This window comes from Castor canadensis, chromosome 4 (genome assembly GCF_047511655.1).
Source record: "Castor canadensis chromosome 4, mCasCan1.hap1v2, whole genome shotgun sequence".
Classification (NCBI taxonomy): domain Eukaryota; kingdom Metazoa; phylum Chordata; class Mammalia; order Rodentia; family Castoridae; genus Castor; species Castor canadensis.
The window spans coordinates 67,603,297-67,624,337 of NC_133389.1; the positions used below are offsets into that span (position 1 = coordinate 67,603,297).

At 43.6% G+C, this 21,041-nt stretch overlaps 1 protein-coding gene across 1 annotated transcript in view; it reads right to left on the reverse strand.

The window, feature by feature from the left end:
* Apcdd1 (APC down-regulated 1) overlaps nucleotides 1–3,619 on the reverse strand; it is a 31,072-nt gene extending 27,453 nt beyond the window's left edge. Inside the window, exon 1 of the mRNA XM_020184541.2 lies at nucleotides 3,442–3,619. Within this exon, the coding sequence (XP_020040130.1) occupies nucleotides 3,442–3,499 (58 nt within the window). The 5' untranslated portion in view covers nucleotides 3,500–3,619. The remainder of the gene's footprint in view (nucleotides 1–3,441) is intronic.
* Between the last annotated feature and the right edge of the window lie 17,422 nt (nucleotides 3,620–21,041).

The following is a 21,041-nucleotide window of genomic DNA, read 5'->3' on the forward strand; positions in this document are numbered from 1 at the left end:
TGTAATTAAACAGTCATATCACCCACCTATATTTAGTTCTTTTCTCATTTAGGGGAAAAAGAATGTATATGACCATCACATAACTCCTCAGTTATGTTTGAAGTAAGATGATTTCTTAAACAAGAGAACATTTAACATCTGTCAAAGGCCCTTGCCCCCTGAGGTGTGCAAATGAGTAGCATTCCTTTCCAAGATTTTGTTTTCTTTTATAACAAAAAGGGGAAAAATACATGGAAAAAATGTTTTCTGGGTTATAAAAACTATCTTCAGTAAAGTGGCATTTCAAAGATGTCTACTTTGCCCATGTTCCCTTGCATGTTGCCAGTTAAGCACTCACTTGGTGATCTACAGTTTTTAAAAATTCTGACAGAATAAGTTCAAATGAAAGAGAAAATGAGAAAAAGGCTCCGCCTCTCAGAATCGTCAATGAATTCTAAAGAAGTAAAGAGCATGTGAGAAAAGACCACCTCCTAACTTAAAGCCAAATGTTTCTGTTAGCAAGCAGAACTCGCCCTTTGCTGTGCATTAACACCACTTGCTCTGGACACCGCCTGCTAATCTGTGTTTGTGGAGCTGAATGATTTTTAGAATTTGACATCTGAACGTCTGTGGCTTTTCATCTAAGCAAAGAAAACAGTGATAATGGAAATCTTCCAGCTGCATCCCTTCATCACACTCAATAGGTTTTATTTGGATTAAGAAATGCAATTGTTTTCAGAATCTGAAGGGGAGGAAGGGAAAGTGACATGTATACTTTTGTGCTATCACATTTTCAACTTGGATTATAGTTTTAAAAAAGAGCAAAAATAAACAACAGGCCCAAGGCTTGCCAGAGTCAAATTAACTCACCAACAGGATTTAGAGGTGACTTGACTTTCAATAAATATATATAGAAGTGGCCAAAAAAACTGAACAAAGACTGGAGGCCACAGATGATGGCATTGTTTGCATCCTCACTCAGGATGAAGGCCTTCTGTATCTTTCAATCTTACTAACCTGGCTTGCTGGTGCAACAAATGATCTATAAATGTGATGTCTGAAACTAAATTTATTAAAGTTTGTCACAAGTACATTTGGAACCATAGAATACTTCCTTTTATCTACAAAGTTACTACTATAAATAGACAAATGGTATCACATACATGGTTTGCAAATCAAATGCTTATTTATCAGGAAAAAAATCATGAAGGCATTCTAAGCAGATTTCAGGTAATTTCCTCAAGACTTACAGATTCTACTGAAATTACTGGCCAAACTCATCTGTTCAGATATAGGGAAATTCTGTAGCAGAATTTTCTGAAAAACCCCTTTCTGCCAGAGGGACCCACTTCACCAAACCCTTTTCTTGGGTTAGATTGATTAACATCCATTTTCTGTTAAAACTACTTAATCCAGTAAAAATTGCGGAGTAGGAAAGAATACCCAGTACTTTAGTACTTTTCTGGTAAATTTCTATTATCCTGCTGCTTATGACAAACCCTTCTTAGATCCTCAGCATTTATAAGTCAAACAACTATTCCCTCTGTTTATTTCGTGCACTGAACTCCAAAAGTCCCTGCTGGACGTAAGTAGATTTTATGGCAACTTTCATTTTAATAATTTTGCCACTGCAGATTCAATTTGAAATTATATTATTTTGTGTAAGTTTATCTATATCATACAGATAAACACACAAATTAAGCTTTGCAAGCCTCCCTTTTTATCTTAAATTCCCTTCAAACACACACATGTACACATCTGGCTCCAGGTTGCTCCATTCACAGCTCAGAGGGCCTCTCCCAGATATTCCTGCTCACCATCCGCCTTGCAATCCCACTGGAGAAACTTTCCCAAGATCCCCTGGCGTTACCAGATCTGGACTCCAAGCTGGGAAGAATCCAGGCTACATGAGACAAAGAATATACTTTGGGCTCTTGATGCCTGCCAGCTATTACTATCCAACTAGACCAGTAGAGAGGCAGGCCTATCATTACAGCTCCTACCTCTCAAGACGGAGAAAATACTGAATGAACCAGCTTGCACTCCGAGGATGGTATGTGCAATTTAATTAGCAATGATTTTATGCAAAATAATTCTGCTTATGCCAAATTTTCAAGTAATTTTTGCAAGTCATTTGACAGACCTCTTTTTCTCCCAGACATTACAATACTTTAAAAGGTTTTTTTTAATAAAAGGGACAGTTCTGCCTGTTTCATCCCCTCTTTTTTTCTTCTGTGTGTGGCAGCTGCTGTTTGATCTGTTCATTGGCTCTGATTTGTTTCATGTTTCAGCCAAAGATTAAAACTGTTCTGTAATTCTAAGCAGATGGGCCTAGAAGTCCAACCCTATAATTATACCTTCTCTTTTGCCCTGGAACGGCAAGCGTTCCATCCTGACTTCTAAAATGCTGGGATCTCTGGGGCTCACAGTACACCTTGGCAATCAATGGGACAGGTCTGGCCCAACCAGACATGTTAGTTCACAAAGGCTGTGAAGCTATGCAAGCCGCCCACCCTGGGCAGAACTACAAAGAAAACTGCATTGCAGCAGCTTGCCGGTTAACCTCTCTTTCTCTTTCCTAGATCCTCTGTGGGGTCCATAGCCTGATTTTTAGTCCTGGATCCCATGCATTTGAAGCCAGAGTCAATTGCAGTTTTGGTGTGGTGGTCGGTGGTGGGTGTTGAGGAAAGAGAGCCATGATGAGGTCACTCTGCTCAGGACATCTGAATCACACCACAGCCACCTGCCACAAAACATGCCTTGTCCACTCCAATGCAATTTTGTTTTATTTTGCTCGGCGCAGTTTCTGGAACTCTCTGAGTGCTGATGATGTCTGGCTAAGAGTTTTCTAGAGGCCTGAGAAAATACGGCTCATGAAGCACAGAAAGAATGGGAGGCGCTGAGCTCCCAGAGCCTTCTGAGACTGATTTTCTTGACTACATTTTGGCTACCAGAAGTGCCCTCGCGCTGCACGCTGAGAACGCAGAAGCCCACTCGGAGGGACTCGATGCCACCCTTCAACAGGGAGCCGGAGCCAGCAGCCCACGAACACCGGTCCCGGCCCTCCGACAGCAGACAACTCCCGCGGGACGAGTCCTCTCCATAAACGATCAGTTTCTTTACAGCCTCGTAAAGTCTGGGACAGCATGGAGAGCCCTGCTGCGCTCGGACACTTTGGAAACAGGATCGCAGAGCCTGCAATTTCATAACCTTCTGCAGAGTGAAAGGCTAACAGAGTGGATCAAAGTTTTCCCTGGGCTCAGTGATGCAATGAGTTCTGGAGATATAAAGCATCTATGTGGGCGAAGTTCGCGCACCCTTCCAGAAAGAACATGCCCGCAGCGACACCGTGGGCGCCGCTGGGGAAAGCGATTACTAGCGCCAAGCCCCGGGGGCGGGCAGGCGGGCGCAGGGCTGTCCCCGGGCCCGCCGAGCGCGGAGCAGCCGCAGCTACTCACTCACCGAGCAGCAGGAGGGCCGGGAACAGGTATCCGAGCAGGAGACGGCGCACACCGGACATCTCCAGGGTTCCTCGGGGCCTCCCGCTCGCCGCCGTCCGACCCGGTCCCGCAGAGCGCCGCGGCACGGCGCGCTCTGTCCTCGTCTCCTCCGCGCGGGCCGGGCGGGCGCCGGCGAGGCCCGGCCTCAAGCGGCCGCAGTGCGCCCCATGCCCGACGGGCGCGGCGCGGGACTGCCGGGCGCGCGCTCCCTCGGCGCCGTCGGGCTCCGGTCGGCGCGGGGCCCCCGTCCGCGTCCCGGCTTCTCCGCGCACCGGCCCGCGTCCCGCCCCGGCCGCCGCCGCCGCCGTCGCCGCCGCCCGAAGCTGCAGTGGCCGCCGCCGCCGCCGTCGCCGCAGCGTCTCTTCATATTTGCAGAGCGCCGCGGGCGGGCGGCCGGGCCGCGGCTCGGAGGAGGGGCCGGGCGGGCCGAGAAGGGGCCACGCCTCCTCCGCCTCCCCTCCCCCACGACGGGCCCCCTCACCACCCACCCTCGCCCTCCCGCTTCCCGCGCCACTCCTCCTTCCGCCCCTCCCCCTCCGCCCCTCCCCCCTCCTTCCTCCAAGGCCCGCCCCCACGCCCCCAGGGCTCTACACACCTCTGTCCCTACCCCTCCCATCTCTTCCTGCTGCCCACTGCACGCGCGTTTTTCCCCTCCCTGGAGGGGGGCTTACTACATTTGACACCGCAACCGGCCAGCAAGGAAAGAAAATGTGCCCTTCATCACCCGCCCACCCCGACCCCGCCTCCACCTGGGCAGCTCTAGACCCTTCCTCTTTCTTCCACCGCATGGTTCACCGCTTGAGGAAGTTGTTGCGAGGGCCTTGCAAGGCTGCAGTTTGCCAGTGGAATCTGAGCGAAGTGGGCTTGCTAAGGTTGGGGGCTGGGTGTGCTCTTGTGGAGACGCGTGAGACAGAGAGGAGGGAATTAGAGAGGACTCGAGTTCTAGAAAATTGCTCAGAACAAGGATGCTGCAAAGCTGGGCTCCTCTGGGACGGGAGCCTTGTAAGTGGCCCCAACCTATGATGGGCAAGGTGCAGGTAGCGGGAGCCTTTCTCTCCCTCCCCCTCCAGAAGGGAAAGGACTTCTCGAAAGTCTGAGAAATCACAGAGAAATTCCACTAGGCCCCTTCTCTGAATCCTCTTCTCTTCCTGGGCAAATCCAATAACCACAATCACGTTGATTTTATTTGTGGTCTGTGGTCTGCTCAATTTTGTATTAGCCTTTCAGCTCTCAGGCAGGCACAGCTTCCTTACTCCCCAGGAACAAGGGACAGAGCAGCCCAGTGGCTCTCTGTTCACCTGGGAGCTCCCACCTCTACCAAAGGTCTTGGTGGAGCTGTTTACTCCTCCCTGGAGGAGGTTTACTGTCTAAACTGACCATCAGGTACCGTCCTTCTCACACTAGGATGAAGGGCAGGCATGGGACCAGACAGAGCAGACAGATCATTTCTTTTGACTCAATTCTGCTAGTGTTTTTCCTAAATAAGACACTTTAAATAAATGCCTCACTTCCCAAGAGGATTTTCCTCCCCTTTGGACAATGTAATAATTCAATTCCTTAGGCATTAGACTTTGAAAACTAGCTGCATCTTAGTATCAGTTTGATATTAAACCAGATGGGAATGCATTTGACAGCTTCCACTTTTGCAACCTTTTCTTCCCCAGAAAGCCATGCGTGGTTTGTTGTGATGGTGCTGATGCAGTTGATACCTTTCTTTTTTGTCCCTATCATTATCATCTTCCCATCATTCATATAGGAACCATAACACATACCAGTTGCCTAGCACACATGGACATCACCAGAATTACTATGCCACTGTTTGCAAGTCTTGACGATGAAAGAACCGCTCTGTGGGCAAAAAGATGTCAGAAATGACACCTACTGGTTTGAGTTGTATTTGGAGTCAGTCTTGCTCTGCTCCACCTTTAGAGCCTTACTTTTTCCTGATCATTGCTTATCACAGCTGCTAGACTTAGGTAGCATGCAATGATTTGTGGGATTTGAATTTTCGTAAGGGTCAATCAGGTTTTTGTTTTAAACCAAGAACTTTATTTCTTCACAAATGGGCAGCTGGAAATGATGTACATAGTACACTTGGCTGCTTAAGCAGAACACCAGCTTTGTCACCCAGAACACATCTAAGTGGCGTTTAGTTTTTCTAAGTCTTTTAATCATTTGATCCCTTTTAGTCTAAAAGGGAATGTTTGAAACAAGCGAACGATGTAATAGGACGTTTGGGGTGGTTTGTTTTTGTGTAAGCAACCTTGTTTATAGTAATTTTAAAATATCAGGGTCATTCACATATTAACAGAACAATTAGTTAATGCATTTATTATTGAAATAATATTATTTCAATGAAATAATATTATTTAAATGAAAAAGAATTAAACCAAGAGGCCAGCTGTAATTTGGTGTCATCTTGGCAGGCAACTTGTTTCAATTTTTGTTTTTCCAACCAGTTTTACTGGTGTGGTATAAACATAGGCAGAATGATGTCAACAGTTTGAAATTTGTTTTGCCAGTTTATTTTCACCAGGCACTGTCATAGATTTAGAAGCTCGACCCTCAACATAACTAGTGCCAGGAATCAGGAATGTCCTCATGGACTTCTGCCTGTTGAAAAGGTCTAGATGTGTTCTAATGGTATTGCTGATTTTCTGTATTTCTTTTGTTTTCCGCTCCTCTTCCTCCTCTTTCTCCTTCTTCTTCTCCTTCTTCTTCTTCTCCTCCTCCTCTGTCTCCCTCCTCCTCCTCCTTCTTATTTCTTTTTATTTGAGACAGAGTTTGGCCACGTTGTCCACATTGGCCTTGAACTTAAGGGCTCAAGTGATCCTCAAGCCTCAGCCTACTGCATCTCTGGGACTGCAACTGCACCACCCTTGTGCTGGCTGTTGCATTATTTTTTACTTGTGTTATCAGTGTACCCACTCCTGAAGAAAAACAAAACAAAACAAAACTACAGTCCAAGTTTGTCCTAGAGTGATTTTTTTGTGAGCCTATGCTTAAAGGAATAGAACTGGGAAGAGCACTGCTAAAGAGGTTCTTAAATCCATCTGAGTGCCTGAACCCTAACATGTGCAGGGAATCCCAGGACCAACTGTAAGGACCCTAGCCTTGAGCAGGGGCCAGGGGCCCAGGTCCTGGTCATATGAGAGTGTTCCTGACCAACTAGCTAGACAGGGTTCCCTTAGTAGCATCAGTAAATGTGCAGTCACCAACACACTCACCAAGCAGCCTTTGCCCTCAGACACTGCCAATCTGCTAAAGCCACTTCATGTTCTTTGCTCCTGTGGAGACTCCAAGCAGGAGCAAATGCCCATCGCCAGCCACAGAGCTAGATTGATCAGCTTGCTGGGGTTTTCACAGCAGGGTATCTACAATTTTTAGAGTACACAGAGCAGTAGTGAGCTCCCTTTCATTGTTGTCCTGGGAGGAGCAATGGCCAAGGTCCCTTACAACCTGTGCTACTGTTTGGGTTTCTAACATAGGCTTTGTGAAAATGTGCTCTAAAGTTTTGTCATAACCCAGGCCATTTGAAATTGCAGGGATTCTAGGCTTTTCCCTTGTGAAAGATAATGATATTTTAATGAAGGATCAGAATAATTAAAATTCTAAAATGTGCTCAATAATGAATAAGATTGAAAGCATTTTACAACCTCTATGTCTTCAGAGGCTGGGAAATGTCACCAGAAAGAGACTTCTCAAAACACACTGGACGTCAGGGCCAGGCCTAGATTGCTGTAGACTGGAAGCTTCTGAAGGCCAGAGATTGGTTAGTCATGGCTATAGTCCTTTCAGCACCTGGGCCAGTGTTCCAGACTGATGCCAGGACTTCTGTCATTTTAAAACTCCTTCATGACTTCCTCAGAGGCAGAGATAATACATTATCCGGCATAATCCTTAGAAGAATGTACCTAAGACTTGTATTTTAAAAACACACTATAACAAGCTCATTTTGGAAATGAAACATAGTTTAGCTATATATCTGAGCTGCGCAAACTTGGAGTGGAAAAATTAAATGTCACATTGCCTTTTAGAGTCCTGGTGGTTGTCAGAGGAAGCCGGTGAGGTGCTGTGAGCTTGCCATTCCTTCATTGGGTCTGTTCACTGATTCACTCAAGTGGACTGGTCAGCTCCTGAGGTCTAATTTATATACATACCCATCCAGTAACGGACAGGGTGTGAGAACTGACTCAGCTTAGCCATCCAGTCACCCTCTGTCACCAGTTTGGGTGTTCATGAGAAGACTCAATGACATTTCTGTTTGTACCTTCTTGTGACACCTAGAATTTTAATTCTTACAAACTTGTTGCCTAATGACTTGATCTGCTTAGCTAGACTTCTTGGCTCTTTGAGGTCAGGAAGAAAACTTGGCAGTATGCTTTTGTCTCCCCTCACAGCACCTGCTCAAGTCCTTCATAATGGGACTTGTTGAGCTGGTATACAAGTCAATATAAGATCAGACTATAATGAGAGTCTTACAGAGGCCAACACCACCCTAAGTCACTGCAGCACACAGCTACAGCAACAGGAAGATACAGTAACATGGTCATCTGGTGCCACAGGCCTGCCAGAGGTGTTAACACACACAGTAAACATAGCTGCAAGCTGGGTCGTAGCTCCGTGGGAGAGCACTTGTCAGACATACACAGGCCCTGCATTTGATCCCTACAAAAAAAAGGACAGCAATAAAAAACCACATCTGACACAGAAAAGTCAGTACAGCCTAAATGCTGAGGAGACAAATCACTATGCTCAAACCTCTTAGCTATGTGATCATGGGCAAGTTACTCCCATGACTAGGGCCCTGTCACCTCTATTTTACCAGATGACTGCACCGTTAAGCACTATATAAGTGGACCCAAAAAAAATAACTTACAAGAATGAGTTTAGAGTAGACCATGTATTTTTAATAATGGCAAAATTGCCCCCAGGATGTGAAAATTTGTTCTTTGGCACAGTGTGTGTGAAAAAACTTAGATAGGACAATCATCTGTAGCCCTCCAAAGGTCACAATACTGAAACACAGGGAAAAATGTACCCACAGTACATGTGATCAGTGAGTGTGGGGGCAGGTGTTTAAGTAACAAATATTTAAAACACTGTTTGGGGGCAATAATTTAAAAAGTTGAGAAACATAGTGCAAGATGAGTAAATTATAGATTTTCCCTATTATAATTAATCATATACCAGGCATTTGTAACTTCATTTCTTTAATTCGTTGACTATGTCTTGATAATATGAAACTAAGTGGCCATCGCCATCTGACAAGGTCATCTACTGTTACCCTCAATATTGCATTTGCTGTTATTTGCTTTTTTAATAGTTTTTAAATATTATTTTGTTTGCTATCATGGTAGTAGTACATTAAACAATTCAATATAAATTATAATTATGACATAACCTAATATCCACTCTTCAGGATATTATTCTTGGCATTATTTAAATTTTTATCAACATATGCTTGGCTTGAAAAGGAAGTGACTCTGCACATAAGGTGATCTACGTAATGTTCTTTCTTCATATGTGTATTGATTGTTAATCTGATTCATATTTAACAATTTGAAAACTATTATTTTTATAGATAGTTAAATTCACTTTATCATTCTTTAATACAGTTGCCATATGCAATTACATTTTCATATCACTTTGCAGAATTTCAACATAATAACACATGAGGAAATACTTATTTGAAGATAAATTTTAGAGCGCTTACATGGATTTGGATGGTAATATTCATACTGAATAAATCCAATAACTTACTTACTTTTGACAGCTTTGTTAGATTGATTCCCTACATGATAACAAAATTATTGGTTATTGGTCAGATATTCCAGAGAAGATGTTAAGCAGACTTCCATCATTTTGACCATCACCAAAAGGCCAAAGTCAAAGCCAAGAAGGAGCAGGATCTTAATGGGATGCCTCCTTAGTGCCTTGTGCAGTAATCTCAATTTCCCATCTTGCTGCATACCAGTTCCGTCTCTGAAATACATTTATCTTTGGTTTAGATAGTTTAGTTATTACTAGTTTATTTTTGCAGATGGGAAACAGACCAAGGAGATTGAGTGGTTTGTCCTCATCATCACAACTTCATAGGTTTTCTGACTCCAAATAATGTGCTACTTTCAGCTCTAAATCTGTACCAAAAAGAAAGAATGGAAGGGAGGGAGGGAGGGGGGAAAGGGAGGGGAGGAGAAAGGAGGAGAGGGGAAAAAGTCCTTAACCCATTTTGAGATATGTGGACATTTAATGGAGTAATAGCTGCAGGCTTAGTGCTATGGCTCCAGGTCTCATATGTCAAATATGCAAATGATTTAGTTTCTTCTTTTTTGGTGGTACTGTGTTTGAACTCAGGGCCTCATGCTTGCTAGGCAGGCGCTCTACCATTTGAGCCATTCTGCCAGCCCTAATGGTTTAGATTTTAGAACAGATCATTGCAATCTGTAAAATAGGCAGGTGGACCAGGTAGTGACTAAAAGGCTGTCCACTGCCCCGAGTCTCTGAACATTTAATGTTAGGGCTCAAGCTAGTCCTACCTGTCTGCATGACTGTGTGTGAGTCACTGCTGTGTCTCTAGGGTATCCACAGACAGTGCATGTGGTGAGGTCTGTGACAGCCGTCCTCACTGGACTCTCATTGAGATAGATGGACCATGTAGAAATAGCCATATGCACTTACATTCAGTCTATCCGAAGCTTAAGTCTCTTAAGTAGAGACCAGCTCCAGATTCAGCATTGCAAAGTCCACAGTGATGCTTAATCTCCAAAATAGAGAGATACTTTGTAGTTCTGAAAAGACTTCCAAATCTTCTGATTTCCATGCAATTTTGAGAAGTCCAGAGGAGAGCAGGATTGTTCTGAGGCAAAGAAGAAAACCAACTATGCCTCCAAGGGCACTGAGAACTGGGCTTTGTTTGGCGAGTGCATAGCAAGCTCTAACCTAGAACCTGCATTTTTCTCTTCAGAGCATGGTGACTTGCTGCTTCTGTCCTTACACAGAGAGCAAAGAAAGAAACTTCTATAAACAGACACAAGCATTGAAGAAGGACCTGTGTTCTAGACCATATAGATGGGAAAATAAGTTAACCCTAGAAACCCAGGAAAACCTTCCACACTTATGTACTTTATTTTCTCACAGTTCTCTAAATTTTTCACAGGCTTTATCCAGTGCCTAAATTAGTAACTATTCATGCATTTTTAGTGGATGAGATAAATCAAATGTTTTATGGCAATGGACACAGAAAACCAAATGAAAAGCTGCAAGTGCTGGAAAATAGACACGGAGGTAAGAAACTGGGTCAAGTTCAGAGTGGAGCTCCTAGGGGGTTCCTAGAACAAGAGGCAGATCTGACAGCAGGTTCATCCAGAATAAGTCACAGGGCCAGCATGTTTAGGAAGGACTCTCTGGGCACAAGGGGCCAACATGGGCTAGCTGGCTGATCTCATTTCTGTGAGGACAAATTACCCACCAGTGAGGACGGCTGTCACAGACCTCACCGCATGCACTGTCTATGGATACCCCAGAGACACAGCAGTGACTCACACCTCAGTTGTGCTGCCCTTCAAGTCTTTCCTCTTGGAGTTCAAGAAGGGTTGAAAACTCCAGAACAGCTCAGAGAAGCAGATTTCTTCCCCCTTGAAGTCAGGTTTCTGGCTCACACAGCTGGGAGTCAGTTTAGATTCAGGTCTCCTTGTCTCATTTCAGGGCATCTTCCACTTCCATTTTGTGCTTCCATATTTTCTCTGTCACTATGATTAAAAGTTTGGAAATCAGGGACCCTATGAACTATTATTTGTTAAATTAATTATTTTCTGGATTTCCTCTTAAATACACAGTGTTGGCGTTTGGTATCCCCAGGTTTTGCATCCTCAGAGTCAACCAACCACCAGTTGAAAATATTTAGGGAAAAAATTAATCTGAATTGAATATGTATAGAATTTTTTCTTGCCAGTATTCTTAATATTACAGTTTAACAAATATTTGCATACCATTTGCATTGTTTTAGGTATGTAAGTTATCTAGAGATGACTAGTGCAAACACTATACCATTTTCTATGACAAGCTCTTTTCTATAGGGGACTTGAGCATAGAAGGAGTTTGGCATCTATGATGGGGTACCCTGGAAGCGTGGCCACAGATAGCGAGGGACAGCTGTATTCTGCATCACTAAGTCTCTCCTTTATTGCATCTCTTCTGCCTTTGTCCCTTCTGGAGGTGTGTTAGGCTGTCCTGCCCTAGCATCCCAGTATTTTCTACTTCATTACAAGCTCCTAGCTTATAACCATTGTATAATTTTTAAAAAATGAAAGTGTTCAACTTTCTCTGGTGGCACTCCTGGTTTTGTTTTGTCTCCCGTGTACAGTTGTTTCATTGTGCCCTTCTGTGTGGGAGGCCACTGTGCTCTGTGAGGGGCAGCCATGGAGAGAGTGGCTCTGAAGAATCCATCTAGGTTGCAGAGTGGGCCCAGATGGTGTAGGAAGAGATTAGCCAAGGAGAGAAGTGGGAGGCTGCCTTCCCACAATCTGCCATACCTTCCACATCCTCAGACCTCTTTCCAGTGTTTTAATACAGATTGAGGTGCAGAGACATTGTCTTTACCACTGCACAGCTGGGTGTTCTGTGTATGCCAAGACTTAGTGGCTCTCAAGAGCACAGGAGCAAGGGAAGGGAGGATGGCTCAGGGGAAGGGCGAGAGGGCAGCCATGGCTCATGCTTTGTGGAACTAAGGCTGAGGCATTTCCAGCCCAAGCTGAATTTTCTGTAGTATACTTTGTCACCAATTCTATGGAAGCCCCTGTGGCAGGCAGACCTCATAACCTCTGCTGACTTTTAGAAGTGGGATATCTTGCTTTTTCTATAAGGCTATTTGAAGAGGACTGGTCCAGTGTATTATACTAAATTCAGCAGCTCAAGTTTAAAATCTTGGTCCAGTCACCTGCACAAAACTTTATAAAACAGACCATCCCTCTCCCCTCCTATACACTCACTCACCAGTCTGCCATAGAGCAATCTCCTGAACCCCAGCAATTGTGCAGGTCTGAGCCTTGGGATGTGGAAGGTGCTGTAGTGGAAGAGCTATAAACCATCATCCAGACAGAACCAGTTATTACAGCTTCCATCACTGCACATATCCACACATGTATTCACGCAGTTCCAACAAGGTTAAAATCCTTTACCAGATATTAAGTGATGTCTATGCAGAAACTCCATCCTACCCAACACTGGCCAGATAAGCTACAAATTAAGCAAGCCTGTGAGCTGAGAATTCTGCACAGGCAATAATTAAATTTATATTGTTGTGAAACAACTTGAAAACAAACATTATCTGTTTCCAAATAGCCAAAGAATAGGAAAATCTAAGAATAGAAAAGAATATAGAAAAGAAACACTATGACTCAGTCTTAGAATAAAGCTGTCGTATATAGAGAGCAAGCGGAAGGAAGGGAATGTATTTCAAATTTTTTGCTTTGTTCAACAAATATTTATTGAGAATCAAGTCTTATTCCTCTGCTTATACATATGTATTTGAAACATACTCTCTATAGTGACAGTCCACTCAAATGTGTGCAGGAATCTCTGTTAGTAGATACACTCCTCACTTGAAAGCCATTGGCTTTCTAGAATTTCCCATGGAAATCCGTTAAGGTATACCTATGACCTTTCTAAACATGCATGACAAGAGCAAAAAGAATCGTAATGACACGTGTGAGAGTATACTCTCCCTCTTCAGCAAGGCAAAGCAGCATGACCTGTGGAAGAAGTGCAGGCCTTGAGTTCTGTCAGGCCAGATTAACATTTTGACTCTTCCATTGGTCATAACAACAATGACAGTTACTTCTGAGAGTCAGCTGCAGGGTAGGGACTTGGATTAGTTGAAGCACATGGCTCACTGCTTGGTCCCTGCAAGGGTCCCCATTAATGGTAAAGCACTAGGAACCAGCAGGAGGGGTGGCTTTCAGGGCAGCAAGTTGGATTTCCTCTGTTAAACCCAATCGCTATTTTGTGCCCCGGGTCATGACCACTTCTTGGAACATAATAAAAGTCTTTGACTTTTAAGTCATCCATCCATTCATTCAGTACATACTCAGCATCATCCATGTTTCAGACATGGTCTACATATGTGCATCACTAGGTTCACCAGAAAACACAGAAGAGCATCAGGATTAGATGATGGATTCTCAATGTGAAATCTTTCTCATCTTCCTCTCCCTCATGCTCCCCTGGATTGGGTTCTACTTTCTCAAACTCAAATTCATCTCTTTGGGCTTCCTTTCTTTGCCTGACACTCCCAAAGGATACCAGACTATTTTCATAGTCTTTGCCCTTCTTTCTTGGCAAAATGAGAATTGAGTTTATAAACTTGCCCATGCTAAAACATGAATAATCCAGAATTTGTAAAGGGTTAGCTTTAATCTGAGTTCCTCCATTTAAATGGCAAGTAAAGCCCTGAGCAGGAATGGGACTGGAAAAGTGGAATTATAGGGCATTCAGAAGTAGCTTGGTGTAGAGTAACCCCTGCACCCCGAGGCATCTCATCTGTAAGGAGCATTTGCTCTTGTGAGACTCCACTTGTTTAAGGGCTGTCCCCTCCCACTCTGGGGCTCTGAGTAGGGAGCGAGTGGTGGAGACTTGGCTTTACTGTGTTTATTTTGAGCTCAGGGGAAGCCAAATTTTTCTTTCCTTTACATTAGAGTTTTAGTCCTTTTACTTACATTAGCTGTTGGTAGAGAGTTTGGTAATGCCACCAAGGGTTGTCTTTTGGTTCTGTTCTAACTTGTAAGTGTTATCTAGTTTTATTCTGTTTTCTACTTTGTGTAATATTGATCCCATATCTTGATGATTGGAACATTCATTCAGGTTGCAAAAACCTTCCTTTTCCCACATAAAAGAAATGAGAATGAGGCAGACTGGTCTACAGACAATCACCATACATACATATATACATACACACATAGATAGGTATTTAGATTTCAGGGTCGTTTGCTTCTCATCTGTGATTCCGCTCCCCATCTCACTATCCTTGACCAGCACCTGTATCTCTATAATTGTTACTGGGGAAGACTTCATCTACAGGACAGTAACCAAACACTACCTACTTTTTGTTCTTCACATTGTCCTGACTAAGATGCCATGTTTCTTTCTCTTTTATTCCCTGGTGGTGATTTCTTCAACATCAGTCAGCTGAGGATCTGAGATTGATAGTCCCTGTCGCCTACTAGCCATGACTTCAAGTCCGATGTCTTCTATGACAGAAGCACAGGGAGGCAGTCAAGAGCAGGCAATGGCACCATTGTTGAACATGTTGGTAGTCCTCCATGTGATACAAGGACACTATAAGGTTACACAATGGGAAGATGCTGAAGACACCTAGAAATAGCACTCTGTATTACAATAGGCTTTGCAGGCTCTAAATAAATCTCAGTATGGCTCAAAGATCCTAAAAGTGATATGATGATGATTGTGTGGGGCTGGGTGGGTGAGGTATGGCTGGCCAAAGACCCAAGCAAATGATTCTGGTATTTCAGTATTACCTAAGAAAAAGGTAAGTTACCTGTCTTTATTTTTGGGACTTTGAGCTCTAACAAGCTTATTTACAGCTCATTTTGGAAATTAGTATACTGGCTGATATAAATATGCAGACTCACTCTGATGGACACCTTACAACAGTCTCTGCTAGTGCAGAAAGAAGCTCACCATTCTTGCAGATGAAAGTGGAAACATTTTCTTACAAGACTTCCCAAGCACTTTTCCCACTTAGTGTTCCATTTGGTTCCAAAACCCTTTGAAGTTAAAATAAATAGAAACAAAAAGACAGAAAACAAAGAGTAAACTTAAAACATTTCTCTGGTCTGCAGTAACCTCATGACTTTTAAGAGATAGGAAATGCAAAGAAAAGTTTCCTTCAGTCCTGCTGAGAGGTGCACTATCCATGTTTATTTAAATGTTCTCTGTTTATTTTCTTCTTCCAAACTAGAACAACTTCTTCTAGAAATATGAAATGTAGCATCTTCAATCTATTAATTTAATTTCAAGTGGAGAAGTTGTTACAAAGCACAAACGGATGGCTTAACTTTACTTCTGCTGTTTAGGGTACTGTTTAACCCATAGTTCATAAAATATACAGCATAGCTAAGATATAACCTGAATTTATACACACTGACAAAAATAAAATGGTAATGAATGGCAATGTATCTTATTACTCAAATGAGGCCAAATTCAGGCAGCTCTCTTTATCTCTCTCTCTCTCTCTCTCTCTCTCTCTCTCTCTCCTACTTCATACATTTATGAAATACACATGGTAGTGTGAATAAACTGGAGAAAAACAAAGTAGAAGTGGACAAAGTTAATGCTGCCTGCTGGTTTGCAATCTTCCTTGAGCATTTTAACATGAACATTCACACAAAGAAGGAAAATATTAAAACCATAGAGTCCCGAACCAGCTCCTTTTATGTATAAAAGGTAGAGGGTGTCACTAGATTAGACAGCATGGCTTTGTAAAACTAAAGCAAACCATCTGTTCAAAAGGACCAGCGCACAGGGAGGCATTCCTGGGGCTTGTGTCGCACTGACTGAGCACGATGTGGTGCCCTGATTTTCTATTATTCCAGCACCATAATGGCTTGGCCTAGCCCCAACATAGACAACAGAGACATTGAACTGCGTAGCACTGACATGGTAGAGTGAGGTGAGAGGGGATGGACCAGATTCCCAGGGAAGATTCTGATAGTGTTTTGTGGCAAGTGTTAGCAACATGAGCTCACTAGCCTGCCTTGCTAGTGATGGAGTATCTGGCTTCTAAGGCAGTCCACTGCAGTGGGCTCCCATGGGACGGTAGTACAGACCACCCCTTGGTAGCCAACCACTGTCTATTCTCTTCCTTAAGGCTGGAAGCTCAACATTGTTTTAGGAATTTTTTTTTCAGTTATACTGAAGGTCACAGCCATGTGCTATTGACTTGACTTGGCTATTTTGATAGCCATTTTCTTTTTTTGATGTTTATTAATATATATGGAGGGGGAATCATTGTGACATTTACATATGTGCTTACAATATATCTTAATTAGATTCACCCCATTCGTCATTCTCTCCATCCATCCCCTTTCTTAGAACAATTTTTAATATGTTTTCACCATTCTATTCTCATACATGTTTACAAAGTACATCCACTATATTCTCTCTCCTTCATCCTTTCTGTTTACTCTCCCCCCCTTCCACTGGTACCCACCTCCCACCAGGACCTGTTTTATTACCTTCCTCTCCCTTATTTTTTAAGGTGTGTATTGATTGTTTGAGGGGGTTTGCCGTTGTATTTCACTCATGCATATATTGTACTTTAATTGGCTTGACCCCTTCTCTTGCTTTCTCTGTCTCCATTGCCCTGCTCCTCTATTAAATATTCAACAGCTTACATTACATTACATTTCATTATACTTGATAGACGTTTTCAAACTTGCATGGTCTGCAGCAGAAACCTGAGGGTCTAGGGCTGAAAACTGCTCCCTACTTAAACATCCAATCACTCTGGTGATCTGATGGTGAGACCCAGACTGGGTCAGAAATGAGATGCTGGTAGGCATGCTAATGAATTCATGCATAGCTGTGTGTTTGGGGGCCAAGGGGGGTGGGGTCAGAGTGTTCTAGTAGCTAAGAGTGCAGACAGTGACTGACCAGCTTCATTTCAAATCTTTACCTTGTCTGTGACATTGGCACATTATTTCATTGTTTAATGTCTCAAAAATCTCAAGTTCTCATTTGTGAAATGGTAGCAAAGGTGGTATTGACATCAGGGGTTACAGTGAACGTCAATTGATGTAACCTTGACTGTTCTGTGCCTGGTGTCTGGCACACGGTGACCATCAGTTAACGAGCACTGTGTAAGAACAGTGAGGCAGCCCTTGACAAAAGCTGGCAAGTAGGCTCCTGACTTGCTGGATTGGGTCTGGGCCTTGACCTGGGCTGGCAGCAGATCCTGAAAACATGTCAGAGCTGTTCACATTGGCCTGGAACCCACCCAGGAGACTGGACACGCTAGGAGGGCTCTTGGTGGCAAAGTTACAGAGCCACATTGGTTGAGTGTAACACAAAATACAGACCCCATCTTGGTAAACATACATATGTGGCCCTTGGATCATACCATGCAGATGGCTCAGTGGACACCATGGACCCTGGGTCCTGGGAAGGGCCACTAGACCTGCTGCCTGACCTCTTTGCCATGGTGACCCATTGTTGCTGCTGCTCCCCTAAAAACAGAATGGAGTCCTAGAGCACTCTTGTCATCAGGGCTTTTGAGCAGAAATTAGGGTGGGTGAGTTGGTCTGACATATCTAGGTTACATGCCTAAATCTTAACCTGCATTTTTAGCTTCTGTGTGGGAGGTGGGTCCCACCACTCATCACATGAATGAGATTCCTATTATGGGAAGCTGACAAATGGCAAACGTCCCTTTCAAGGACCCTGGCAGATGTTTTTAGGATTTCCTGTATTATTTTACTGTCCATGCACATAGAGTTCAGTATTCATAAGCTGAAAGCCAAAAGTCTGAAATGCTCCAAAGTCTAAAACTTTTTGAGCTCTGACATGATGCCACAAGTAGGAAATTTTACACCATGAAACTGCTTCATATAAAACTAACTTCAGGCTATGTTTAGAAGGTGTATGTAAAACACAAACGAGTTTTGTGATTACACTTGGGTTTCATCCCCAAGATATCTCATTATGTTTATGCAAATATTCCCAAATAAAAAAAAAACACAATTCAAATCTTTTTGGGTCCCAAGCACTCTGGAGAAGGGGTACACAAGCTGTAATAATGAACTGATCTCCCACAGAGCAATGACAGATTGAAACATGCTTTTGGGTAATAAACACCACAGGAATTTTTCTCTCATGCCCTGGACTATGTTAACTGGTTTCCTGCTCAATTAGAAAGGAGACTATTTCTTATAGCTTCAAGAATTGGAATGGAATTTACACAGTAGCAGGTCTTCTGTATCTGACAATTTAGATGCTGTCATCGGTATTGGAAAGAGAGCTGCAGTCAAGACACCCAGAGTAATGTTGACCAGCTCTTATCAGCTTTGTGATTTGGGACTGGTGATAGCACATCCCTAGATGTCAGTTTTGTTACTGGAAAAGCAAGTGTCATCATTAGGATCTGTGTAATGCAACTCCCAAGAAGAAATTATGTTATTCCTGGGACAATCCCTGAAATACAAGTTGGCATTTGATGCCCCAAATGGTTTGGTCATTGCCTTTTGATCCACCAGAGGCAGTGTTAAAGCCAGGCCAGTGTGAGCCTACCCTCCTCAAGGTTCTTTTCCTCACAGTCTTTTCTTGTCCTATATTGTGGAAGCATACATGCTATGTGGGAGCCTCATGGCCTGAGTCTGGGCTTCCTATCTCAATCAAGAGCCCAAGTGTTCTTTGATCATGAGAAGACATGCAACCTGAGCCTGGGAAGAGACCAAGGACAGACAGAAGGAAAAGACCATGAAGGGCACAAGATCTGGGCACAGAAACATGAATGTGGAGGCTGTGAGGCTCAGTACCTGGTCCAGGTCTTCACAACCACTTCATACAATACTCAAACCAAAGTCCTGTTCATGTGATTAACTGGCATCATGTGTCTGGGAACTAACTCTCCATGTGTCCTGCCCAGACTACTGTGGGAGCCCACAAGTTGCCCGGCCCCCAAGAGCAGCACAGCTGAAGGACTGGCTGGTCCCCAGTTCTGCATACCCCATGCCTTTTCCTCAGGCCCACCTGCCCAAACTTGCCTGGGCCTTCCCTGAAGTTGGGAGGCACTGTAGCCTCCCTGAAAAAGGCCACTGGTAAGTTAAAAGAGGTGAAACAAATCACTAGAAAGTAATGTAAAAGAAGTGGTCATGGGAGAGGAAATCCCTGGGTGGCAGAGAGGTCAGCCCAGAGAACTGACCCAGAGTTACCAGCACCTGGAGCCTGAGGGCCTCAGGGTGGCAGTGCGTGAGCCTGTCCTATTCATGGTCAGGAGCTCTGGTGTGACCTGAGTCCCACCTGTATACTGAATGAAGGCGAGATGCTCTCTGGCCCATCCTGGTGCCCAGGAGCTTTTCCTCCCATGTAAATGTCCAGGAAAACATGAGGAATATCATCAAAGCTACCCCTGGCCCCAGGTTGCTCTCCAGGGAGGGCATAGGCCCCTTCCTCAGGATGTCACCAGTGTGTGGATTCTATAGTATGCTTCTGTTGTTGCCTCTTCCCAGGCCAGGGAGGATGGAGGACCATGACTGTACACCATTGGGACAGCCAAGAAGGTTGAGGTTTCCAAAATGTTAGTGCATACCTCTTTTCCTGGGGGGCAGGAAGAAAATCATAGCACTTCTACTTAGTGTTATTTTTATGTTAAAAAATGAAGATTTCCCCATGTTTAGTCCATATGGGTGGCCTGTCACTGTCATTGGATCTGCTTGTCAGGAGGCCCTAAGTTACATATCCTATGTGGGGTCTCCACCGGGTTACTTTTAGCCTCTCAGGTTGGTGCTTCCCTGCCTGGAACATCCAGTGGCTCTTGTCACAACTAAGAACTTTCCATAGGAAGTACTTACAATACTTTTAATGAGATTGTGAGTTACCATGAAATCTTGTCTACCACACTGAGGTCAACTGGTATCTTATGGTAAAGTTCTTTGAAGAGTTGCCTAACATATATAAAGTACTATATTTTTCTTCTTATTTTAGTAAGAACATGTTTCATTAGTGTTGAGGGAAGGTAGATCAATGGGTACTAATTACAGTTAGCTTAGAGAAAGAAGTTCTGGAGACTAGAGATGTGGATCAAGTGTTACAGCACCTGCTTTGCAAGTATGAAGCCTTGAGTTCAAACCTGATCCTGCCAAAAAGAAAAAGAAAAAAAGAAGTTCTGGTGTCCTGTTGCTCAGTACAGTGACTACAGTGATTATATACATTATATATTGTAGTTTTTATAAAGCTGGGAGAAAGGAGTCTAAATGTTTTCATCAGAAAGAAGTGATAAATGTTTGAATAGATAGATATGTTTAACCTAATTCAAACACACAAATGTATATGATTTTTGAGACATCAGGTGTTACTCTATGTTTTTATGTATCAATTAAAAATAAGCTTAATAAAGAGGTTTCTGTATTCTTTAAAAGAAGGCAACATCTTTCAGAAACTTTGATCTTTTTTTGTAGCAATGATTCCAGGTGAGTGGAAGGCTACTTAGCAGGGTCTCTTTTGTTGTTGTTTTTTGGGGGGTGGGGGCAGAGAAGGGGAAGCTCATGACTGGAAGTTGTCTCCTGGAAAAGCAAGTTTCAACAGTAAGTAAGAGCAGTTATTTATTATGCCACTCTCAAAGCAAAGGTTACTTTAAAATGAAAACAAACCAGGCACAGCACATCACATCTGTAAACCCTAGCTACTCAAAAGGTGATCAGGAGAATTGTGGTTGGAGGCCAGACAGAGCAAAAAGTTCATGACACACCCATCAGGTGTGGGGCACACCTGTCATCCCAGCTAAACAGGAAGTAAATAGGAGGCTCAAAGTCCAGGCTGCCCTGGGCA